At 39.0% G+C, this 27,121-nt stretch overlaps 1 protein-coding gene across 3 annotated transcripts in view; it reads left to right on the forward strand.

The window, feature by feature from the left end:
• The first annotated feature begins 337 nt into the window (after positions 1-337).
• mta1 (metastasis associated 1) overlaps positions 338-27,121 on the forward strand; it is a 40,268-nt gene continuing 13,484 nt past the window's right edge. The window contains exons 1-5 of one of the 3 annotated variants that reach the window (XM_023951359.2): positions 338-416; positions 561-661; positions 10,571-10,638; positions 12,599-12,692; positions 24,780-24,906. In XM_023951359.2, the coding sequence (XP_023807127.1) occupies positions 634-661; positions 10,571-10,638; positions 12,599-12,692; positions 24,780-24,906 (317 nt within the window). In that variant the 5' untranslated portion in view covers positions 338-416; positions 561-633. Of the gene's footprint in view, positions 417-511; positions 662-10,570; positions 10,639-12,598; positions 12,693-24,779; positions 24,907-27,121 lie in introns of those variants that run through there. The other 2 variants (XM_023951358.2, XM_078941098.1) reach the window with 2 other exon arrangements.

Genomic DNA, 27,121 nt, shown 5'->3' on the forward strand with positions numbered 1-27,121 from the left:
GAGAAGGAGATTCTTAATTTGACAATTATTTCAGAGTTATTATTTATAATCAAAACTCCTATAACTACATAATATATAGGGAAACAGCAAATAAGTACATTTATTTACATAAGCACAGGTGATGTTCGCATTTCTATATCCAAGAACTTTTGTTTTTTATTTTAAAGTATCGCGATAGTTTAAGTTCTATGCCGCAAATAACTGAGGCAATGTTGGGATTTTCAAATAATAGTCGAATTATCTTTCTTGACAAGCAAAATTGTGATTTTAAACAAAAGTGTACATTCAATTGTCAAATTTGAAGTTGACATTTTCATAAAAACGACTTACATAGACGCGTTTAAGGAAGATTACGTCACTTTCTCGTTGTATAAATTACACGTTTTGGGAAATATGTCATGTGTCGCTACTTAAAGGTAATATTTGTTGAAATTGTGAGTTCACTTATCCACGTCCGGGTGCCCAAATTTTGAGGTTTCGAAAAAGAGGTGTACTGTCTCTTTAAGACGTCTCTGGCAGTCTGTTTCGTATTGATCAATCCACCATTTTCCAACACACAGCAGCTCCGGCAGCGCCACAGAGAAGAGAGCCACCCCTCTACCTGGAGAGGAAGCCAGGGACCGGGGCGCAGTCATGGCAGCGAACATGTACCGGGTTGGAGGTAAGCGCACACGGGTTCGGCTCTTTGGAACACCCCCGTCTTCGTTATTTTATGGCGGGCTCGCCATTATTCACAGAGCGAGATCTTTTATTTCCCAAAAAGCTAAAGAGCTTTGTGCCTCCACAGATGAGGATGGTGTGAAGAGGAGGATGGTGATGAAGAGTAGTAGATCTTTTTTTTTTTCTAATCACGAAATGTTGGTAGCTTCTTTTGTGCCTGTGTTTTGTTGCTCAGCGTGGAGCCAAACAACTCCTTCAGTGTGGGGATGCGCACTTTAGTGAAATGCTTTAGGTTCTCTCCTGTTTGAAGGTATCATGGCGAACATTTTCCCCAAAGTTTTGCGTGCGTTTAAACTGCTTTCTGCTCGGAGTAGCAGCCAGGAGGACTTCACTGACTGACCAACGGAGACAGGTAAAGCATCCATGAGCTGAAGGAGAAGGAGGCTGCTGGGACAAAAAGTTCAATTCTACCAAAAACATTTGGGGAACACCAAACTGGCAACTTTAGTGATGGTTTTCATGCCCATCCATCGCTAAGCTATTTTATTTCCATAATAATTTAAAAATATTTTTAAACAGGCAATTGATTAAAGTACCTAATTAAGATTCCCCACCCACTCGTTCTCTGCCTGTGTTCAGATTCAAATCCTACAGGGGAAAAAAACACGTGAAAGTTCACATAACAAAGTCTAATAATGTCATTATAAATTATTGTAAATATATTAGCCCTCTTGTTGTGGTTTAAATGTTTAAAAATACCCTTTAAAATGTTACAAATGTCTTGTTTTGTGTGTTAAAGGTTTAAACAAGCAAAAAACAACAACAGGTTTTTGGTTTAATTTTAGAAATTAGGAAGTGTTTTTTGGGATTTAAATAAATTTTTTTTTCTATTATTGTAACATAAGCTATCTTGACAACAGTGGTCATTATAGAATAATCCACACAAAGATGCTTTTCTAGTTATTAATTTAATAATGTGTGTTTATGTTTTTAAAATGTATCAAAAACTTGTAGACTGGTGTAAAAATGATATGTGAACTAACTGAAAAAACCATTAATTTGAAACATTTTGATACCATAATATTTATCTCGATGGTACACATTTCTCTGTGTTAGGACTTCATAAAAAAGTTTTGTAAAGATACATATAATGATGCTCAAAATTAATTTAAATCTTATTTTTAATGTTTTTCTTTCACCCCTAAATCCAGTTTGAATTAGATCTTCTTCTTTAAATGTATTGGCATTGAAATAACACCTGAATTTGTCGGATTTTTGCATTACTTACCCTCCTAAACGTTCATCAAAACAAACACTGACTGAATTAGTTCACAACTAGAACGTAAATATAGTGTTGAGTGGGCGATTTTTCTGCGAGTAATTTAGATGGGGTGCTGTGTGGGTTTTTGAACAATTGACGTTCTTTGGCTTGGATGAAGTTGTCATTTGTCTCGAGATGTGTCATCGTATCCCCGAAGAGCTGGCAGCAGGTGCAGCAATTTACAGCTGAGTTTATTTATCTAATCTATGTATTGATATTCTTTGGTCATAACCGCTTGTACAGGCTGAGTAACCACATTTTGTAGTACATCTAACCAGTGTGTGCACGTCTGGGAAAGAGGAACGATGATGAAGAAGAATTACCTTCACTTTATGGATCTATTTGCTTGTTCTGACCAAAAAATCGTCCCATCAAATGTAGGAGTTAGATGGACTTCTATGGATCAGCTATAGTCAAATTAAACCAGATCTACCTGACTGGCAACAGGATTATGCCCAGATCAGGGTAGAAGGTTAACCCTCCCTCTGCCAAAGTGTTGCCTAATTTGGTCCAAACCTTCATCGTCATTCTCTAGAGGAGAATCCATCAGCAGGGCTTAAATTCCTCATCTGAGCAAATTGTAATTAACTGTGCAGATGTATTATTTATTTATTGCCTTAATGCACTGAGCTTGTATTGGGTTGCCTCTGTTTTGTTGCACCGCAGCTCAGGAAATGTAATTAAATTTATCAATCAGGGTCTAAGCTGTTTACACAAACTCCCTAATTTGTCATTTTGGAAAAAGAAAAATCCATTTAGCTTCTTATAAAATACTTGAAAACATCTTAGGATTATGAAACTTACCCAATTTAATCAAAAATCATTAAACATAAGTCATAAAAATAGGACGTCTTAATTAATAACTGATAGGAGTAATCTAGACTTAGCCAATAATAAACCCTGCCTCTCCTGAAACCGGTTCCAGGTCATCATCAGAAGAAAGCAGAGCCTTAAAGAGTTGCCTTCAACTTTGCAAGACAATGCTGCTGAACCATCTTAGGAAGGACTTCCTTTGAAAAAGACTTGGACAAAAGCAGGCTCCTCTGGCCTTCATGTCTTTGTTTTGCACAGCGCAGGCCACAAGCCACTCATCCGGTGCACACAGCGGTTTTTCCTCAATGCTTCGCACCAGAGAAAGTGTTAATTACCAAAGATGGGCTGTGTGTAAAGCATAGAAGCAAACACAGCTTCTGCTTATTGAACTAGAGTTCAGGAGACATAATTTATTCGTGCAAATGTGTTGCTTAAAGGAAAATGACTGCAGAGAATTTAGTTGCCTTCGAGAAAAGAACCAAAAGGTGCTGAGAGTTAAGTGTGTCAATCATATATAGGGTATTTCAGAAGGATTCAGCATGCTTCTTGCTTGAACATGATCTTCGAAAATTATAGTAGATCCAGCGTCTACAGAGAATGGCATCAATTTTTAAATTTTAAATGGCATAGTGGTTTGTTTTATGGCTGTAAGGACTGGGGAGCCTCCTGATACACAGCAACCAATCAAGAATTTTTATTTCTGGTTGAGATAAATCATGCGGTTTCTTAAAGACCCACTCCAGTCATCTTTAGAGCTCTTTTAAAAGCTTTCCCAGTGGTCTTTTTTTTATGATTGGGTTATTTTTAGCTAAAATCAAAAGGTTTGTGGAATTTGTGGTCCCCCAGTGTATTTTCTACTTAACAAATACCGGTAATGATCATTTTTTTTAAACTGCATTTTTTTGCATTTGCTCCTGATTCCCACTTATTTTTGAAAAAAATAAATACTCAGAAATGGAATTTTTTAGCTTAATTGTCTTAATATATGTCCTCTATCATCAGAAAAAGGCCACAAGAACATGATAAAAGCACAGAAAGCACAATTTTCATCTGATTATGTCCCTAAGTACTATAATAGTCGGATGGTTTTTTTGTAGGCCAGTAAAAACTTTGATTTGTGTTTGCTTTTTTGGCATACTGTTTGTCATTGGGAACAACTATTGGAAAGTTAGGTCGGTCAGTAGAGACATGCATCATGGGTGGACCTTCCATGTCTTTATAATGTAGAATCCCAAAACATGGAAAAACAACATATTTTCTGACCTGCGACCAACACGAGACTGATGAAAAGTCTTGGAGATCAAGTTGGTCGAGCACTGATTTAGCTTGACAACGAAAAAAAACAAAAAAACTGACAAGGTGTTTTCACACCGGGCTGTTGGGTTGGTACAGTTATGAATCTTCTAGGAACATTAACCTAAACTCTGTTGCAGACTAAACAAATGAGCTTTCAGGTAACATTTTGTTCAATTTAATTTTTACTTTTATTTTTTTCCCCACTGTGTCAACAAACTATCAATAGGACTAGAGAATAGAAGGAAACCAAAGTGAACCGTCATGAAAAGTAGTAGGATTAAAAATAACTATTGAAATGGAGAAAAATACCGGTATTTAGAAAAAGCAGGAAAATATCACAGCGGTAAACATGGTGTAGTGAGTCTGAGGACGAATAGAGGACATGAGTTTTCTTTCCCTGATCAATACTCAATTTATGCAATAACATATAAAAAAAATGAGTAACATTTGTAATTAACAATTTTATTTTTTCAAGTATGAAAGGAGATTAAATTATGATATCACGATGACAGGGATATTTTTTAGCAATTGAACCAAGTCTACTTTCCTGGTGTAAAAGCACCCCTGGGTCCTTTAATGCAGCTATTGCTGCTGAATAGCTAATGTACCTTCATAGAAAACAAGAGAAACTGGCATTTAGAAAAGAAATTATTGAAATTTCCATTCATTTTTTTATTTAAACAAGTCTAAATTCTTGTTCTTTTATTGAATGCTTCTGCATAGACCAAAGTATGGGTCACTCTGTCATGATGGAGAGACTTTGATGTCAGCGGGAATTTCTTGGGGTTTTTAGAGATCTTTTATAGAGCTCAGCTGACAGTTATAATTTATGACATTGAAGTGTTTTTTTTTTCTTAATAAATTGCTCATGTAGTTCAACTAAAGGATCTGAAGGATATATTCGCACTAAAGTCTGTTCTTTAGTTGTGTTTTTGAAAATATGAGGATGGATATGTCGACAGTTTAGGACAGCAATCAGTTTTTATTTCAGAAGCCAAACCTTGCACATACCCATTGCTCAGTAAATGCTTTGATTTTAAGACTTCATTTTCCGAGAAAATAAAATTTTACTATTAAATTCAAACAGAGAAAAACGTGGAAAATGATGATGTCTATCCCAATAGCCATTGGAGATGTTGATGGATGGATTGTAGTAACGAGTTTCAATGTGTACAGCTGTTGCTATTGATGAGAATCTGGGTGCTATTCAAAAAGGTGTGAGTTTGATTTCAGAATATTACATTTTTGTCATAGAAATCCCCAGCTTCGCCGTCACATGAAGTGTGACCTATTGAAGGGTTTATATTCATGACATTTTGTCCAATTGGTGTAAAGAGTAGACTGACCGCTTCAAACAACCGTTTTCTCTGTAAAATGTGGGAATTTCAGATACTCGTCATTGTTGTTTGTCTCTTTGTCTGTGTAAAAATGTTGGAACCAATTTTCTTTGTCTCCCTTGTTGCTTTCCTTGTTTTGCCTCATGTTTACGTTGCTTAGCTTTTCCTACGGTGCCCTGCCGCTGTGCTGCTGGCATGTTGCAGATTGCGGAGCAGCAAGGATGTGGGCAACTGTTTAATTGGAGCGCCACTGGCAGGAACTAGGCTTGTGCTGCTTCTCAGTCATGCGATCACCATGTGTCAGCAGAGCTGCGTCTCAACAATTTACACATGTAAAGCCTTAGCTATCGCTCAAAAATATCTATATTTTAAGATGCAAATTGATGTGTATGTTGTTAACTGTATGGAGAGGGTTAAACCTTATTTGTTGATTGATTTTTATGCATGTCCTTTTTCAATTATCTATTCTAAGCTTATTTTGTGTCCCTCGTCGAACAAAATTTCCCATTTCACACCCATATTGTTTGGTTTTTCTTTACTTATTTATCCACTTTGTGCCTTTTTCTAGCCAAACTCACCAATTTCCATCACAAGTTTTTCTCGTCTTTCCATTCGAACGTCTGGTCTGGTTTAGATCAGCCCAACCGCCTCTCCTTTCAGGCTCTCAGAAACTGCAACAAAAAAAAAAAGTCTGCTCAGTGACATCATAGCCCCAGGAGCAATCTGATTGGATGAAAATGAGAGGTGGGGGAATAGCAGGGCGGTCGCATGCGGGGTGAGGCGGCAGGAGGCAGGATGGGAAGCAGAGAGACTGAGTGATATTGCTCATTACTAACAGGCCTTACTCCCCCTTTATCTCTTTCATTGGAGTTGGTCTCCAGCTTGTTCTCCGCCAGTTTTCACAGTCTTCTATGCTGGAAACTTCAGCTCACTACAGAGTCACTTTATTTTTTCATCCCGTACTCATTTGTTCTTATCAGAGGAGGTGATAGACATTCAATGCTGTAAGTATTTACAGTACTTATAATTTTTGTCCTGGGTCATCAAAAGAAGACACCCACCAGTGAGACACATTGATGTCCCAAGTCTTGCAAGTAAAGATGAAGCAGATTAGATCATCGCCGAGCTTATTTTGGTATTCAGTCTAGTTTTTAAGTACATTTGGAAGAATTTTATTTCCTTTTTTAAAAGACAAAAAGTCATGGATAGAAAACCGTAAATACGACTTAATCAGGTGGACAAAAATTATTGTTTACCAACAATGCAGAACTTTTTGGATGACTGGAAGAGTTAAATTTTGAGTTGATAGCAACCAGCGGTACTTAGGACATGCTGGAGAGACTACATCTCTCAGGATGTACGACTTGGGGGTCCCCCTCAGAGGAGATGGAGGAAGTGGCCAGGGAAAGGTAAGTCAGGGACTCTCTGCTTAGACTGCTGCCCCCACAACCACTGACTCCAAAACAGACATCACTCCTTGTAGTTTTTGAAAAATGACCATGTCAGAGTTGGGCTGTATGTGTTTGGTATGTTTATTTTTGGCTAAAGATGTTATTTTCAAAGTTGAACAAAATAAAACATTTAACGTATTGTATAGCTGGAATCTTTTGCCTTTTTATATGTGGAGATGCTTGGTTTATGGTTGCATCTCACAACCTCTTTGCTTTGATGGTTAAGTTCTAACAGATGTTTAGTTGTTTTCTGCTGTTGCCAAATTCATTGCACAGACAATCCTGAAAGTCACGAACTTGTATGTAGTCCTGGAATAATTTAGAGGGTTTAAAGTGACGTGCCAACTCTATAGGCAGACTCTGAGGTGATATAATCCACCGACACTGGTATTTGGAAATATTTTCTTTATTTGGTGTTGTGTTACATGATTGATATAGAAAATGTTTGAAAATTACAGAAATTGAAAATAAAAATCTGTCATTTAACTTAATTCCATTAAAAAGTCAGATGTTCTTTTGGGTAACGGGTGGAAACATGCCGTCATTGACCAAGTTGTAGTAGATGTACGTATTGTGATGTTTACATCTAAATTAAATCTTTGTGAGTTGAAAGCATCCATTTTTTTTGCCATTGAGAGCTCTTTTATCAGAGCCACACATAAAGTACTTACTCTATTACAAGCGATTAGACTGCAGTTGCAGTAAACTGTTTTTTTTAAATCATATCAGAAAGTTTTATCTTTGTGTTAAAAAGAGGCCTTTACTTTTAGTTTTCTTCAGTGAAAGCATATTTGAGCATAATTTATTCTCTTATTTTTTAATGCATAACTTGGAGGATAAGTCTTAAGCAAACTTTTTGGGCTCTTATCTGTTAGCCGATGCTCTGAATGAGCATCTGAAAACTATGACCTCAGCTGTCTTTAAAATGTATTGCTCAACAGTTCGCCCATTTATTATTTAGAAAGAGGCAAAGATGTCACCATGACGTAGTCTGAGAACAGAGTAATTGGTGACACACGCAGAGTAGTGATCACTTAAAATAGTTAAGTGATGTCTTGGTGCCATGAATGAAACAGCACTCTGCTTTGCTGCATGATTTGATACTACATCCTAATTCACAACAGAGGATTTTTAATTCAGTTCAATAACACTGTGATTGGTTTATTGGCCTCTTAGTCATTCGAGCCAGTTAAACAGCTCTGGGTTTAATGTGGATTTCAAGTATGAAAAACAAATGTTAGCAGGGATACTAGAACATTCAATTTAACAGTGGAAAACTTGACATGTGACAAATGCTCAGATGCAGTTGATAGAAGAGGTTAGTTCATGTTTGTGTTCTACAAGCATCATTATACTTCTCTCAGTTTAACCGCAGAAAATCATTCGATACAATAGTCATAAAATTGACCATTTGTGAAAATATGATTTTAACTTTTTTTTTTAAATCAAACTTTAAGAAAGAGGCAGTTTTATAAATAAAATTTTTATTTTTGTAGCAAAATGGTTTTAACGTCTCCCCAATGCACTGTAGACTTAAACATCTGTTCCACACTCAACTGACATACAGTGGTCCCTCATTAATTGTGGGAAATATGTTGTAAAAATAACCCATGATGGGAGGAATCTGCAAAGTAGTAAACATTTTTGTTTTGTTTTACAATACTAGATGTTTTAAGGCTGTGAAACCCCTCACTATGCGCCTTCTACACTTTTCTCTGACATAGTCAGACTTTTCTCTCTTATTTAAAATCTTTCAAAGTTCAAACCTTTACAGAAAAAAAAAGACCAGTATTACGAAATGAAATTAAAGTTCTGCTAACAATCGAATATTTCTATACATTTGTCAGTTTCTGTACTGGTAAGGAGGCACAGCATGGAGGAGGTTGATTGACTGTAGATTATTGTCAATCAGGACAGGATTTAATGTTGTAAAGTTGCACACAACACTGAAAATTTTATTTGAAAACGAGGTGCCAGTTGGGCAGATACGGTTTTGACTCCACCCAATTTTCTGCCCACATGCCCCTCACAAACCTGAACTCACACACTCACAAACACCTAAACCTCTGCAACTCTGCTGTACATATGTTTGTTTTACATGTGAAGTAGACTAAATAGGGAATTGCTCCCTTCTAAACCAGCCTCCTACTCTTTGGTACTTATGGGTCGGCCTCATGTTGTGGGATATATTTCAGGGGCTTTGTTACAATAACTGGCCTTTTGGTAACGCAAGCAAATGGAAAGGGTTTGAATTACTATTCAAAGATGATTCGTCAACCTGTCCGAGCTCAAAAATTCTGCATAAAACAGAACACACGAGGCCAAACGTTGGTTGAGTAAATGATGTACTTGTACCGTGTTCTTGTACCAACCCCACCCTGTTGTGTTTTCCATCCAGCTCAGGATGACTGCAGTGAGTGCGGCATGCCTAAAGCACCAGTAAAAACGGTCATAGCACTGTGATGAGGTCACAAGTTGCTCATGCAGTGACTAATGCACCAGAGATGTTTCTCCTTTTGCTTCTCCTCAGCAACCAAACTCAGAACCACACCGGATCACACATACATAGTGCATGTCGAATGCTGCTCTGTACATGTCAAATTGGAATTAAAGTATGTAGAACAATTGTTCTGGGTAGTTTGTATTTGTGTGGTGTCGCTCTTCCTTCTTTCTTCCCCGGGAGAACATTAGTTATGCAAACAATCCAATTGAACATGACAGTCGTCCGCTGGATAAGAAACCGTTTATTTAGACCGCACTGGAGGATATAAAATGAAACAGTATTTCCAGACATCTGATTGTTTTATCTTCTTTTAGAAATTTGATTACCAAAACAACTCTTACGCCTCACTTGATATTCAAACCTTTCGTCTGAAAATAACTTTTGAGTCTTTAAATCTAATAATTGATGTTATTGAAGATGTCGTCCAGAGGATCCCTGATCTTTCAGAGAAATGTTTGTTTTCCTCCAGTTGTGGCTGGAAATTGCCCGTAGTTTGCCATTACAAAAGGATTGTGCCTAAACCATCTTGTAATGGACATCAGCGGATGCTGGGGCGGAAGTTTTAAGTCATCAAAAAGCAGAGGTTTGTTGGGAACAGAGATTCCTAGTGATGGGAGAATTACTTGAATACCAGGCATCTTACCAAGTGGGGGATGTAATCTGAAGAAATTTAGCCAAGACGCATATGGGACTAAGAGCAGGCGCCCTACCATGACCAGGGCTTGTGGGGACGTCCTGGTGAGAGCTTAGCCTCTAGTGAGCCTGGAGCGCAGCCAAGACTCACATTTGTGCACTAACCCAAGAAAGCATGTGCAGTCCCTCATTCACGCTCGCACAAATGCAGACTCACTGCGCATGCAAACTCCTCGGAAGGAAAATAAGACGAGGAGCACGAATGTTGGGTTTGCGATCCAAATGAAGGGTTCAGATTACTGTGCATTAATGCATCAACGTTTCTTTCGCTCTGGCTTTCTTAACTACAATAGAATTAACTGGGTATAAAATTAGCCTAATCGGGCTAAATGAAAGATTAGTGCAAGCGTATTCTTAACTTTTCTGTTTGCTAATGGAGCTGTCCAGATGGCAGAAATGTCTGTATTTAAATGACTACAGTGCTAATTAAAACCATTTCTTTTTCTGTCTGTCGCTCTTTTCCCTTCTCTACTGGCCTCTTGCTGTTCTTCTGCAGATTATGTTTATTTTGAGAACTCGTCCAGTAACCCACTGCTGATCAGGAGGATAGAGGAGCTGAACAAGGTGAGTGGGTGTTTGAGGGGGTAAACTTCCATCTTTAAATCTAGCACACAACCACTGAGGATGATCACACCCCGTTCCTGCTATGGCACTTGGACATGTTGACGTTTTTGCTACCTGGAATGTTAAGATTTGACTAAATATAGTTCAGGAAATCGTGGTGTAGTGGCTTGCACTGTTGCGTCACTGCAATAAGGCCCAGATTTGAAAGCCCAATTGGGTCTTTCGCGTAGAGTTTGTATGTTCTTCCTGTGCATTATGGGATTTTACCACTGTCCAAAAACTTGTGACAGTGTTTTAGGCTTTGACAGTGAGTGGTTGTCTGTCTGATGCTCTGGGATGGAGTGGCGTCTTGTCCAGATTGACTCGTTGCCTTATGATAGCTGGGATGGGCTCCAGCCTTCCTTGAGATCCAGCTCTAGATCAAGCGAGTATAGATGATAGATGAATGACTTTTGAGTCAATAATTATTATTTTAATGACAGTTTTTTGTCTCAGAGTTCAAGATAATCATTTGCAATCTGAAGATATAAAGTCTCACTCTAACCATCTGTTTTAAAAGGCGCTCCAAGTGTTTTTTTTAATTTGAATATGCTGTTAATAAAAAAAAGAAAAACGGTTGTTTTCTAGGACGTAGTTTCTGCAGAACGGCAGTAGTTCATTAGAAATTCACCTCTGAGTTGTAGGCTGAACTATTGGCGCATAGGAAGCCCATTTCCCATCATCCACCTGTTTGCATGCTCTCCAGCTAGCTTACAGCCCCTTGCAACCCCAACCTAATGTTACCAGTGCAACAAAAAAAGTGAGCAGTTTTTTTTACGTCTGCTCCTGATTCACAACAACTTGAATAAAGAAAAACTCAAAAATGCTAATTTAATATTAATTTTCTTTATATATATCTGCCATCAGCAGAAAAAGGCCACAATAAAATGTAAAAAAACCACCATTTAACATCAAATGGTACAATCAGTTGTTTTCTGAGATGAAATTCCAATCTATCCTGTATACAAAAAGAACAGAACAGAACAGGACTATATTGTTGATCATGTTTCTACTGTTGTTTACTAAAGCTCGGGGTGCTCAGTCACAGGAAAACATGAACTCTTGTGGAGCAGCTACGGGTGGCTGCTGTGCGTCCTTTGCTTCAGGACTCAGCTGGTAGATGTGATTGACACAGATCTTCCAGTGATCCTCCACCCTGCTGCAACTGTCTGTCTGTGCTCCTCTGGGATCTTTGACCTGGACATTTATAAGTCTAGGAAAGTAGAGAAAAAGAGAGATGCAAAATTAAAAAGTTTATAGTCTGAAAATCTGTATGTGCGCGATTCTGCAGAAGTGAGCAGATAAGTTGTATTTGCTTGACATTTCTGCATGTTTTTCGTGGCTTTAATAAAAGCCTTAGTCATTATGTTGACTGGTCACACAAAGGGTTAACCATTAATAGATGTAAATATGATTGTGCTGTAAAATAATTTATTTTATCCAGATCTTTTAGATTAGGTTGTAAGAGAATCTGCTTCTTTGGACTTCTTGTATGAAGATGGAATTTTGTGATTCTTCTTTTATAATTAAGCTTTTCAAATAATCCAAGTATACCATAATTATTATTTTACTAAATTACCATATTATATCTTGCTTATGAGTTTGGTTTTAATGTATTGTTTCTGTTTTAAAATTTATTCATATATATATGTTTTGTATGCTAATACTAATAGTTTTAGTTCATCATTTGTTATTTAAAGCTTTAGTTTTTCAGTTCTGCAGCCTCTGGAATGTTTTTTCATAGAGAATTTGAAGAGTGCAGAAACAAAGATTACACACCACACTTTCCTGATCACTGCCTTGCAAAGAGATCTGATCACCGATGGGCTCAACTTTTCATGCACGTGCTCATGCATGTATCGGTGCTCCATGTTCAGCAGCTTTAGTTGCCTTGGTAACGCTGATTGTCTCTGATTTGCAGACAGCCAATGGGAACGTGGAGGCCAAAGTGGTGTGTTTTTACCGACGCAGGGACATCTCCAGCACACTCATCGCTCTGGCAGACAAACATGCGAGTGAGTGACCAGCAGACCATTGAGATGACAAAAACCGCTATCCAATTTCTTCTGTTTTTATTCCTTATACCATTTCATAAATAAAGGTCAGGGACCTTTGATCTAATGGATCAAGTTTTTGCTTTAATGAAAACTAAATTTTTATTTGTTGATCGTACAATTGGTTTACAGATGTGATAAAGACCAGTTGATGTATTTCTATGAGCTGGCTTAGGTTATTGCTTCTCATCAGATGTTTACTGTTTCAGGTTCAGACAGCAACAAGTATTTCCTCTTCTTATTCTTAGTTTTTGTTTTTTTATGAGGCCTTTTCACTCAGAAAATAGCCGCTTCTTGAGCACTACCTGCTTGTCCCAACATTTTACCACAGAAGATGGTAGCAGGCTCTAAAACGGTGATCTCCAACCTTTCTTTAGGCCACGGACCAGTTAAAAGTCTATTTTCACAAAGCGTACTGTAAGACGTGGCGGATAAATGCAACAAAATTAAATCATGTAACATTTTTAAACTGTATTTTATAAATATAATAACAGGCATGAAATCCACTTTGTGTGAAACTTTATTAGTAGTGCCTTTGTAACATTACTGAGCCAGTGGAAAAAGCATCAGCAGCTCTGAGGGTTTGCAAACCAAACCCCAGACTTTGACAGGGTGCAGCACGGAAAGGGGTGGTGCCTCTGGGTGTGAAGGTGTAAAGTTTAAGGATGTCTGTGTTTCTGAAAGATACTAAGATCTTTACACGGCAGTGTGTTTGTGTTTCTGATGAAGAGATTTTGAGCCACAAAAGTGTCAAAAAAAAATCCTGTTTAACCAGTCTCATGTTTTTTGGCTTCTTTATTTTGTCAGGTGATTGTAGCTGCGATCGAGGACTCAATCATTTTGACTCATTTCAAAATGGGGTTCTTTCTGCACAAGTTTTCCTAGTGGAAGTTTACTGAAAGACTCCAGAAAAAAGGGTTAACGGCAAAAATGACTCTGCCCCTCCAGGGTGTGTCTGCATTTCTGCAGCCGCGCTGTCGGTGTGGATGTTTATATACGCGCGCCGGGCTCGACTCGTTAACTGCGCGGCGTCGCAGGACGTGCTGGCGGGGAGCTTTTAATTCACTCATTATGGATGAGTGGGGAATGGCAGCAGGACGTGGGTGCACATGACTCTCCTCATGCATGTCTGTTCTGACTGGGTGATCAAATATTTTGCTTGCAGAAATGTTGTGGTGCTCGCTCAAAGGGGCCTCCAGTCCTGGCATCTGTCCCTCCTCTGGGAGTGAATGGGACTCCTGAGTGGTCAGCTCGTGTTGAGGATTTGGCATTCAGCCTTTCAGGCACTAAAATTTGCCAACACTTTTCTATTTTTGGTTTGTAGCTCTGTTCTTATGTATGCGAGAGACGTGTTCCTCTATAGGAGACAGATTCTGTTCAGTAATGTTTCAAGTGAAATTTCCAGAAAATTCAAGATATCTCCACTTTTCTTTCTGCCTTTATGGAATGCTTTCAGAGCATTGCAGTCCTGACACATTTTGTCGTGCTTAAACATCAGATTCTGTTTTTTTTTTTTTAATCAAAAATGAAAGTTTAATCCCTCACTGATGCTTCCTCCATTTATTCGAAATATAAAATAGTGAGAAGATGGCGGGAAGGTCAGCGTTGGGAAGAGTTCTGTGGTTTTTAGATTGACTCAATATGGGAATCTGTGTGAGAAGCCAGGTTGTGAGCAGTCCTGCATGTGACTGCTTGATTAAGGCTTTCCTCTGTTACACTATTGATATGACATTGATTGAGATGTGGCTCCAACAAGATTAAAACACTGCATGATTATAAAACCACACATCTAGAAATCAATCCCTTATCATTTTTTCCCAATTCCATCCTTGAAAATAATTAAAATGTTAAAGAGGACCAGTTGGGATCAGAATAAAAAAAAGTCTCTAAATGATCCTTTGCTTTAATTGTATATTTGTTTCCTGAGGGTTGTGTTGTTTTTATTTTATAACTATTAAAAAAGAAGTACCTTTTATGTAAATGTCTGAGTTTAATGTTTTTTTTTTTGGTGGACAAACTAGAAGAAAAATTGTTATCTATTACACTGGAATCATTTGTTTTGTTTACATTCTCTTTATTGCCAGAAATAAAAACGCAATCACACACATTTCATTTTTTATTTTTTACACTTTTGGACTTTATGTTATTTTACTGATCCTTGAGGTCATCTTTCTGATCTTTGTTTGGGTCTAAACCTTTTTCCAGTTTCATGTCATCTACTTAAAAAAAACAAAAACAAAGGGTTGGGGTTATACCATGGTCACTTACAAAAGAAATAAACATTTAACATTTTTTAGTACTTTATTCCTGTTTGTTACTATTTGTTACGTGGTGCGGTGCGTTGTCACCGCAACATGACAATGCGCTGTTCTGACCTCTGTTCTCGACTGCGGCGGCGAACTAAAGCGATATACATGCTGGTCATTAAAGTGAAAATAGACTTTAAACCGGTTGGAGATGACCGTTTTAGAGCCTGCTACCATAAATAAAGCATCAGTTCAGAGAGAAAGTTCCCCTCTTACCGCTTGTTTTTGTCCAGATAATGAAGCAAAAGGTTTGTTTTAAAGAAGCCAGCGCAGTGATACAAAACCTTTTAAGACCTTTTAAGACCAGAACTTTTTTTTAGGTGTGCATTATCGCTGTGTGCTATCACTTTTTAATGCACACCCAGCAGCCAATCAGAATCAAGAATTCACCCGGACCTTGGTTTAAGTACGGGTTAATGGCCGACAAAGTATGCATTATCACTTTATACCGAACGCCGTGGAAGCCTCAACGTGGAGGAGGGTTGCTTCCGCGAAGTGCGTCAAAAAGTGATAATGCATACTTTGAAGGCCATTAGCCTGCTTATACCATGGTCACTTACAAAAGGAATAAATAGTAACCAGTTTTTAGTCCTTAATTCTTGATTTTTCCCAATTTGGATCGCTTTTCTCACAAAAAAGCGAACTATTACGTGATGCGGCGCGATCACGTAATCCGCTACAATGAAGATTCGGAGATAATAAAGCAATATATATTTGCTGATCTTTCTGATGGGTTGAATAAAGCATCAGTTCAGAGAGAAAGTTCACCTCTTACTGCTTGTTTTTGTCCAAATGATGAAGCAAAAGGTCGTTTTAAAGAAGCCGGCGCAGTGACACAAAACATTTAAGCTAGGTAACCGGATCTTCTTTATTCACCGTGCGGTTATCCTGTGTTACATCACTTTTTCATGCACACCCAGCAGCCAATCAGAATCGAGTATTCACCCGGACCATGGTATAATAAATAATCGTCATAAAACTCTTGTAGACTCAAATCAACCTCTCTGAGACCTCGACAAACAGTGGCATCCTGTTTTTAAATCATATTTTCTCCAAAAAGAAAATGACATCTATTATGGCTCTGAGTCCAGTTTGGAGACAAACCCAGACCTTCACTGACAAACACTGAAAATAGTTTGCAGCTCAGCCTCGTCTTTCTTTCAGACTGTATTCCTGTTCCAGCTCTTTACTGAAGTGTGCACAGAATGAAAAAGATGAGCACAGAACACACTCGAGTACGGCAGACAAGACATTCAAAATTGAAAAACCCTTCCTTGTTGCTGAGTTTTCAGGATCAGAAAAATGCTGCGTTTCTGTGGAAATGACGATTTGCAAGACTGCAGTCATACTGTGGATAATGTGGTTTTAGTGTATGTTATTTGTTGCTTTTTGAGTTGCTTTATAAAAACATCTATGTTGAGCGAGCTGCAGGAATTTACCATGACAATCCTGGAAGTTCAGTTTTCCTTCCAGTAATTGAATGTTTACAGAGATAATGAATTGGAACAGTGGCTAAACTGTCATTTTCTTTCAGATGAACCTCATTTAAAGTGAATTTGTCTGCTTGTAGCTGTTAGCAGTGCGCATTAACACACTCACGCTGCATCATAGAGGTGCAGCCAGTTTGTTAATGTAATGACTGTCGGCCGTGCTCTGCTCTTTTTCCTCTCCCTGACTTCGCCTCTTCGTCTCTCGGTGTGGTAAGGCGACCCATTCATCAATAATTGATAATTGGCTAGGACAGGTGAGATGGAGAGGCAATTTGTTGAGTATGGAGCGGATGCATTGCCCAGGGGAAGGACTTAGGGTGGTGGTGGGGGAGGCTTGAGACTTTGGTCGCTGTTCAAAGATTGGCAGTCAATGGATAGCTACGCAATTATGTGTCTGTTTTAGCATGTTTTCTTTTGGTTTTAAACTCCAACACAATACTTCATCCCCAATTTATTCTATATTTAAGTTTCTCGTTTATTTTAATGAGATGGTGCAGCTGCTAGAAAAGTATTTTTTCTGCTTCATTTGGTCATTTTTGTTACATTTTCAGGGCTCCAGACTAACTTTTTTCACTAGGAGCACAGTGGCCCCCAACTGAAAATTTTAGGGGCACAACCAGAAAATTTAGGGGCGCATACCGTAAGTCAACATTCTAACCAAATCTACTAATTTCCGCTGTATTACGAATAAATACTTTAATAATAGATGCCGAAATTACAATGTGCTGTTTCAAATTAAGTGTCACATTTTATTCTACACTTTTGAAGATGAAACGAGGTAAACTGACAGCAGCATCACTGTCATGACAGTACAAATACTAAACAAAATACCATAAATTTAGAATAAAAAAAAGTTTTTAGTAACAAGTGATTACCGTAGTAACCTTTCGGTCATTTCACAGTTTCAAACAATACTTAAATGTATGTAAATATTAGAGGATGGAAATTCATGTTGGCGACACCAAATAGGTACAGCCAAGATGCACAGTAATTTGAGATCACCCAGATGGACACAACACTGCACAGATCACCTGGTGTGAGACGTATATTTTTGTTTTTGCTCTAACATCACCTGTCAATCAAAACAAAAATATCACCAGAAAGGGGCGGAAGCAAGACCCCAACCTGAGCGAACGCAGCTGGAAATATAGTACTGAACTGACTGAAAGCTGCCCTATTGACTACAAAACAATGCATTATGGGACATGTGTCCTGATGGTTTTTTGTAGTTCACTGATCAATTAAAATCATTTAAAATACCAACTGAATAAAAAAATGCTACATACATTACATTAAAAGATGTAATATCACAGATCATACTTAGGGGGAGAGGCAAATTAAAACTAAATTGAATGTTAAGGACAACTCCAACTCCAGCTTCGCCTTTAACCCCCCCCCCCCCCCCAGGGCGCTGGTTCATCTTAAACACGTCTATTGTTGCATTTTCCCCGCCTGTTTTAAATCGTGTTGTCGCTCACACGTGTTTTAATGTCAGAGCCCCGTTAGTTGTCACGCATGTAGGTGTGGGACATTTATGCTCCTCAGCTGACCATCTCCCGCGGGAGCGGTGTGCTGCCGTTGTAGGTACCGGATGTTCTCGGGTTGCCGGATGTTCTCGGGGTCCTTCAGGGTCCTTCCAATGAATTATATCACTAGAGGAGACATCACGTGGTTCCTCATGGGAGGAGAGCACCGCCATCTTGGTGAGGTCAAGTTTTGAAGACCAAACCACTTTTATAACATTTAATAAAGAGCTCTGTTTTTGCTTTCAATCACTTCATTATATGAAAAAGAAGAATGGCTTGAAATTGCTTAGTTTTGTTCAGAAATAAAAACTTCACGAGTACCCCTAACTTAACTAGTATTAGACTACTTAGATTTTTTCTATGTTCCTTTATTTTATTTTACTTATGTTTTTATTTATTTGTGTGTTATGTTCATTGTTTCTTTTTTTCCCCTCTATTCTTTATTTTCTATGTCAATATGTTATATTTGGCAATGGTGACTGATCTTCGAGGCAATATTGATTACATCGTTATTGTTCGTTGTTAACGTTAATGTCCTTGTTAATGTATGATACCGCAATTGTCAATAAAGTTTTTTAAAAAAACTTAGCGACGTTAACTCATTGGTCGTGGCAACTAACAGCCAATCAAATAGTGTGACGTCATCATTGGTCGAAGGACCCTGAAGGACCCCGAGAACATCCGGCAACCCGAGAACATCCGGTACCCACACCGTAACAGCCGCGCATGAGAACAGTGGTTTGCCTCGCGAGTTTGAGACCCCTGCTGTACACTCTGACACTGGTACACTAGCTGCAGGTCGGAAGAACGAATCAATAGTTCGCTTATTCATAGCTCAGACGCACATATCAGGTTGTGATGATAATCGTCTCCGTTTCCTTCCCACAGATGTTTACGCGCACTCGATTATCTCTAGGCCCCTCCCCCTCCACGCATTTTAGCCACTTACAGTGACTTTCCCTATTCTTCTCACACGCAGTGGCCGCCTCAGGCATCACTCAATGACACGCGAGTGTGCGCTCGCGTGTGCTCCAGTCTCATGAGTATTCGCGCGAGTGTGTGTGTCTGTCTGCGTGCGTGTGCGCTCGCGTCTCATTGATTATTTCATTGCTCATTTCAAAGATCATTGACGTGCCCCTTCCACGTTTAATGTATAAAAAATACGGAGGGTGGGGGAGGCAAATTTACTGGTAGCACATGTGCGACTGGATGTAAAATTCAGTCGCACACTCTCAAATTTTGGTCGCAAAATGCGACCAAGTGGTCGCAGTCTGGAGCCCTGATTTTATTTAAGTGAGGATGAGGAGATCCCACAGCATAGTCTGAGTCGAGCTTTTATTCTAGGTTTTTCCGAAATACAAATGTATAATGTGATATGACATCATACACGTCAGTGATCATATAAACTGTAAGATTGAGTATTGCATAATGTTTTTTGTTTACCTGGTTGAAAAAAAAATACCTGAAACCCCCAAATCTAAAATATTCTATAGTAAAAATGGTGCTTAAGTACCTCAAAAACTGAGTTTTTGGGTGTATTCAGACTGGACACATTTTTTCCTCCTAAAGTGAACCCAGAGTTTGATTCCCCCAATAATCCGTAACAAATTTTCAGTCTGAATGCACGCAAGCGCCTGGTCCGGGTACAGGAACCTCTCTCGGACCGATCTTTGGAGGTAGTCTGAGTTCGTTTCCAATCGCGCTGAGCTTCGGTTCGCTCTGAGAATTCTCAGTCCGATAACAATCCGCCCTTAGAGTGGAACAACTTGACTAAAACAGCCACTGTAGCCGACGTACACAAAGTAGGAATGTAGCAACAGATGAGCCGCGGGCAAATGTAAAACAACAATTGTCGTGTTATCAAACAGAAAAAAGGGTCCAACTTTTAATTTGTTAGAACGTTTGTTTAAACAAAACTAAAAACGATTCATACATGTTTTTCTGTGTCTTGTTACGCAGCACTGTGAAGCTACCTTGTAGTTCCTTAACAGAATTCTCTTTATAAACAATGCCATAACACCACAATGATGAGACACAGGAACTCATTGAAATGTGATTAGATGAATGCAGGCTCATCAAAACAACTTTTAACGTGACACACATTGCTTCTTACTGTTTGCCCGACAATCTATATCTCCTAAACACTTTGCAGCCTACCTCGTTATTTACCTTCTTGCCATTAACCACTTTGCAGCCTGCTTCCACTGTACCAAAAAAAAGTGTGTAAAAGGTGTCGAACCTGACAACGATACAGCCGTTTAAAACTGGTGAGCAAATATAAAGTTTGAATACCGGTAACTAAACTAGTTATGGAAGTCCTGCAAAGTGCAGGACTTCCATAACTTCTGCCTCTAGTTGTATGATTCCTGGCCAATGACTGAAGAGATCTTTAGTCACATGGTTTTGTTTACAAGCTTTAGTCGTGATCAGGAAGGTCTGCTTGACGACAGTCTGAATACAGACCAAACACAGGGTTCAGGACTCAATCCGGACCAAATTAAGTCTTTTCCCAGTCTGAATACCATCTTAGTTCAAAATGTATCAAACATCAGCTGAAAAACTTAGAATCATCTTTCCCAACATTGTTTGATGAATCTAAAAGCAGATTGTGTCTCAAACTCTTCTTACTATTAGATTATTGGAAATATTTGAATTAAATTTGTGTATTTGTCGTTTTTGTCTTAGTTTTTTTGTACTGTTTTATAGGAAATTAGTGCAAGTTTAATTATGACTGACATCTTAAAGTTGTTACATAAGAGACGTCATTTGTTGCATAAAATTTATTCTTTGGGGGTCTTGCTTCTCATTTTTTCAACATAAAAGAACAAAACTATAGTATGCTATAGTATACTGCTCTGTTTTGGTGTCCCCCACAGCTGTGTCCTCAGCCCACTGCTGTTTCTGCTGCTAAAACATGACAACATGTTGGCTTTTGCTGTTTTCAAATTAAAAATATTATTTATTTGACTTCAAAAGAATAGTGGAAATATTTTAGCTGAATTGAAATGAATGAATGAGTTTTACATGTGGCATTCTAACACATTTCAAAGCGAGTGGATTGTCTTGGCCTTAATGCATCCGCATGGTAGACGGGGCAAAGCTGGTGCTGTGCGCTTAAGCGTGCTGCTGTTCTTGGGCATTGATGCGGTGTCTGTTGAGGATTGGGCACAGTAGAGAACCGAGGGAGTTCTTATTGATTTTTCTCCACACATCTCTTCGGCTGAAAATCCCTTGATTGCTTTTGTTCTGCTCCTTGTCTCTCGCCTTCTCTCTCGCTGCCTCTAATGAAACTCCAAATGAATTGGGGCACGTACCAAACTGCTCCTTCACTCTGCACACCTCCTCTCTGAAGCCTCCAGCTGACAATCACTCGTTTTTTTTATTTTAAACTATGATTTTTCTGTTTTTTAGTTCCAATCATAGCCAGATTTTGGTCCTTTTATTACTATATTTCACCTCTTAAAAATAAACAAAAAACCCTAGTCCCTCTTATTTGACAGTTCTGTTTGTCAAATCCATGTCAGTTAGTTTGACTGTTGGGACATAAAAAGTCTAAGTTCCTTCATCCTGCGCTTGTCCTTAAGGAATGACACGGGTGTTCTACTGACTGCAGGAATCTCTACCATTTCCTGCTAACCACTTTACCAGTTAAACCAGGAATGACTCACATTAGAGCAGGGGTTTGATGTTTTATGTGGTGCTTCTTTAGCTTTTTTACAACTGGAAAAACAAAACTCATACTGTTTTTATTACTGCATTAAACACAACTATTACAGTCTAAAAAAACATTTGTGGTTTTTAATTAAGGCCATCATCAAACATGAAGGTGCGCACTTTAAACAAAAAGTCCATCCTATTACTTAGTTTTTTATTATATAACAGTTTTCTTTATTTGATATTTATTTTATCTCAATAAAATTGATGATAAAACAAAATTGACAATTAAAACACACAATTATTCATTTCTCTGCTCACAGGTAAAAATCTCCTGTTGCTGAGGTATTGCATGGTTACTACTCCTACAGAATCATGCTGTGAGTAGCAGACAGGTGCTGACAAGTCAATGCATTTAATGCATCATTGGCGAGTGTCTGCACCCCTGGAAAGACTGGACATTTGCCGGCTTGGAAAATGTATCGCGCTAATTTAGAGAATATTGACTGTGAGTCAATCGGTGACAAGAAATTAGGCGATATCCAATATAAAGACTATCATTCTTTCATGTAAACGTTTGGTTAGAAGTGAAAGGAAATAAACAACATTTTATAAGGATGACAGCAGTAGATTCTGGAGAAAGGTCATAAAGTCAGACTACTAAATTCTAAAGCCTAGGTTCTATCAAAGCATTAGCAGAGTGACCAGAAATTAATCCCATTTTCAAGTAGAAAATATTCGATATTCTTCACAAAGATTGTATTTATGCTAATTAAGCTCACATGACCCCGACATATAGACATATAGACACAGAAATCGGACTAAGGCCTTCAATTCACAGGATTTACGATACAAAGATATACGGGGGACTGTCTGAAAATATCTTTACTAAAACATTTTAACTGAAGGTATTGCACTATTGTTTAATATGTAAAACTCAAGACTTTTATTTGGAAGGACACATTATGTACAAGTGTTCCAAAGATTTGTAGTCCGACTTTGACGAGCCTTTGATCTGTTTTCAAAATGTTCCCAGTGGTCTTTAAATTACGACCTGTCGTTTTCTGGGACAGTGTTCCTGCAGAGCAGCAGTAGTTTATTCCAAATTCACTTCAGAGTTGTGGGGGGGCCTGTTGGCACGGAAGTAAACCAGCACTCATTTCCTACCATCCCTTTGTTTAGACACTCTCCCACTAGCTTACAGTCACTCACAACCCCAAGTTAACATTAGCGGTGTGACAAAACTGGCGAGCAATCTCTGAGGTATCCAGCCGTACAGTTTCGAGTCAGATTCCAGCTTGGACAAGGAAAACGAAGAATCAAACTGTGTCGACTTGAGCTTCTATTTACTTGCATGCTGTAGAAAATTGAAAAGATAAGGTCTCATGATGTACTGTTTAGGGGTAGGTTTTTGCAAGAATCCTTTCAGGGGAGGAGCTCTTCAAGCTTTTAAAAGTTAACCAAGCTTCACTGAACATAACTTCACCTGAGAAATGGCCAAACATCTCCCCACATTCCTCTACGCCAACTGCAGCACACATACTCCCAGTGAGACTGACGAGTTGCATCTCAGACTCTACAGGCCTCAGATGACAATGAATTCCCCCAAAATGCATGTCAACAGTCAGAGCGAAGGCTAAACAAGTACAGACCAGATGACAAAACACTCATTCACATCAACCCCTCACATTATTGCACTCTTTTAAACCTCTAATTCTAACTTTAAAAAAACACACACACACAACCAGAGTAGCAAATTTCAAACAAAATTCAAGGTGTGAAAACATCTAAGTTTGAACTAGGGGTGTGACGATAACCGCATCACCGCATTTTCTTTTTGTTTTTGAACGTTTTTTAAATTTTTTTTTATTTTGCATAATAGACACATTAAACACATTCATCTTTGCTGATAATTTACGTTTTCCTGCCAGTCCTATGTTCAGACTTTCTTTCTTTCTTCTTTCTGGCAGACTATTCTCCCCTTTACACTCTGCACCGCCCCTGTCACTCCCTCTTGTCAGTGCGCGGCTCTCACTACCTCTACGTTGCATGCCGCGCGCTCCCTCTATTTACACACATGCGCGCGGTTTCAGAAGCACACATCCTCTTTGATTTTACAACAGAAATTTCCGTCTAGCGAGGAAATACAACAAATTTGCTGCAGTCTAATTATTAATTTCCATTGTATTAATTTCCATTAGAAGCTGTGTGCGTTCTTGAGTGCATGACATGGCAACCTGCCGGAGGATTTTGTGTTGTGGGGGGGTGGAGGTGGTGGTGGTTTATTACTGTTTTCCTTCACTCTGTAACTCCGAACACGAACGCGCACTGTTAGATTTCAGGGGGGCTGCGGTTAACTGCGACACCGCGCCCCCTGCTGATTCATCACCACGGTGATCAAAAATCCCACACCCTCACAGCTCCAGTTTGAACCACAGCCAGATGTAAATGCTGTTAGGACCTAAAAAGACGTGCTTAAACAAAACAAAGCCTAGAGACCCAAAGAAGCATTCCTGTGTGTGTTATGTTAGGCCAGTACATTTTCTTACAGATTTGTTTTAATCATCACCTAATCTATAGGCTGAAACTGGTAGCCATTTTGTGTGTTTTTTGTTTTTGTTTTAATAGGAAACAAGAGTAGTAATTAAGTTGCTTTGTAATTTTTTAAAAACACAATTAAGGGCAGCCCATTGTTCTGAACTTCTCTACAAAGTACACAATCGTCTTATTTTTCCGGTTGGAGGTTTTTAGAAGGCTGGAAAAAGCAGCAATCCTAAATAAGATGAAAATTTAAAGAGTTTACCTCATTCTGTCGGAATCAAAAGACTTATCCTGTGAGATTTATGTGAAATATTTCTGCACAGTTGGTGAACATCTTGCACCCTCTCTGGGGGTTCATTGTTCTGGCTCATCAGATGTGAGTCTCTGTGGTTTTCTGTCCATTTGCTGTGCACCAGAGATGTATGCGGCTGAAGCGGCGAGATGCATTTGCATATTTCCCAGTGGACGCCATTGTTTCTGCCTCATCAGATGCACTTATGCTGGACCTTTACCCTTTTTTGTTCCACCTAGGGGAGCTGGAGGAGGAAATGGAGAATCCAGAGATGGCCGATCTCCCTGAGAAACAAAAGCACCAACTCCGACACAGAGAGCTGTTTCTGTCCCGCCAGCTGGAGTCCTTACCCGCCACACACATCCGGTAACCCCGCCATGCAATTCTCAACGCTACAATTAGCCTGCATCGTTGTTGTTGTTTTTTACGAACAAAATTGATGTAATTTTAGCCAATAGTTTGAATTGTCAACTTTTTGTTAGTGGCCTTTTCAATTGGCTGAATCGATCCAAATTCTTAAGGTTGCCGTTGAAATTCTGTTACGTTTTTTGACCAGAACAGCTTTCTTTTTCGTCACAGAGACGCAAAAAAAACATTCTCAAAAGAAAAATCAATCGTCCATTTCTCTGTATGCAGGAAGCAAATTGTTCTTTGGTTATTAATCTGTATTCTGCTCAGTGAAACAGGACACTGCTGCTCCATTTAAAACCAGAAGAGAATTAATTACACCAAGCTGGTAATACTAAAGGATTTTAGTAAAAATACAAAGGATTTCTCATAACATTTTTGGTGACATTCATTAGTGTTTTCATCAGAAACCTAATAGACTTTTTTTTCTTTACATGTAGTTTTAATAGGAATTCTTTGGATAAATTATCTTTATTGACCGGGGGGGTGAACAGATGTAAACCACTCCATCGCTCTCTGCAAACTAAATGTCAGTGCAGAGAACGCACCACATCATCACCACATTAGAACCTGACATTTATGGAATGACTGGAAGTTGAAGTTGACATCTGCTTCTCAAATGATGTTCAGTTTAGGCACAATTTACGCTTTTATTTTTTTTCTTCACCCAAGTTTCTGAAATATTCACATCTGAACAGTGACATTTAGGCCCTTATGGGTGAATACAGGCTGTCTGCGGGTCAATAATTGGCAAACTTTTCCGGCGCACGCAGGCGGCCTACGCTCCATGGGAACCCAAAAACGCTTAACTCCCGCCATACATGTGTCTTAGGCTTAACTAGGGATGTCCCGATCAAATGATTGGAACCTAAGCCCAATCATGTTGTTTCAGGCTGGATTGAAATCGGACATTTCATCCAGATCAGCAAATGAACGTTTTCTCATTAATATGATTGCTGCTAAATAAATACTCTAGTACAGTGTTTTTCAACCTTCTTTGAGCCACGGCACACTTTAACCTTGACAAAAATCCTGCGGCACACCAGCATCCAAAAGAAAAAGAGGAAAAACTCATAGTCTGTATTGATCTACAGTAGGGTTGGGCGATGTCCCCTAATTTGGCCGTTGACGATGTTTGCTGTCAACCATCGGGATGGACGATGACATCGTCGGGGGGGGGGGGGGGGGGGTATTTTTACATTTTTCGTTCTTATATAACTGCTATTCGTTATTTTGCTTTTTTCATTTTATTTCCCAACTAATGGTTAATCCGCGATGATCCAGTATAAACTGAGGGAAGTGACTTTAACAGAAAAAGTAACAAGCAAAATAGAAAAGAAGTGGTCCGCTCCCGCACTTAACTAGCGAAGTGGACCGGCGGAGGGCGGATTTACAGCTTTATGTTTGATGGGAAGGGGGGGGGGGGGGTACATGAGCGGTATGTGTGGGAGATTTAAGACTGCGATCCGTCCCGCAGCTCTAGGGGTATGAGCTATCAAACTCAGAACCGGGTCTAAACGTGTGTCTGAGCACAGCTCGGATCGTCAGCAGACACACAGCGGTTTGAGCTTCAAAGCAGAAATGTCGCTCAGTCCTTAGAAAACATTCAATCAATCACGTGGATTTGTGTTTCCAGTCGTGTCCCGACTAAATAAAGGCTGATGTTATTCACAGGATGCAGCGCCACCCAAAGCTAATGTTGTTAGCCCGTGTTAGCATACTGCTAATCCTGGCTACGTTCAGAAAAAGCACTGACCACACGGATTAAAATTCAAATGATGAGCGAACAGGTGTTTCATAATAACCGTAACATTATTAAAAGCACGTTTAGAAGATCGTCTCGTATTTTACCGAGCTGACATGTCAATGTATATAGCTGCTCGCCGCTGTTATCGTTTTGTATTGAATTGTTACCTTCAATAAAGTTTGGAAAAAAAGCCGCTCGGCGGAAGTTGTATCCTCTTCCGGTTTTCAAACTGCGCATGTGCGAATACTGCGCGTGTGCGAATGATTTATTCCGACCGAAATTGTGACCTTAGTGAACGTTTTTATATTCTGAAAACATTTTTCTGGGCCCATGTACACGGTTGGATACTAATCCGACCATTGATCCCATCAAGATATTTTGTACATGTAACCGCGGCTTATGATGTCGACGCGCAACGTGGCGGGG

This window comes from Oryzias latipes, chromosome 22 (assembly GCF_053564925.1).
Source record: "Oryzias latipes strain Hd-rR chromosome 22, Olatipes_Hd-rR_3.1".
NCBI lineage: Eukaryota > Metazoa > Chordata > Actinopteri > Beloniformes > Adrianichthyidae > Oryzias > Oryzias latipes.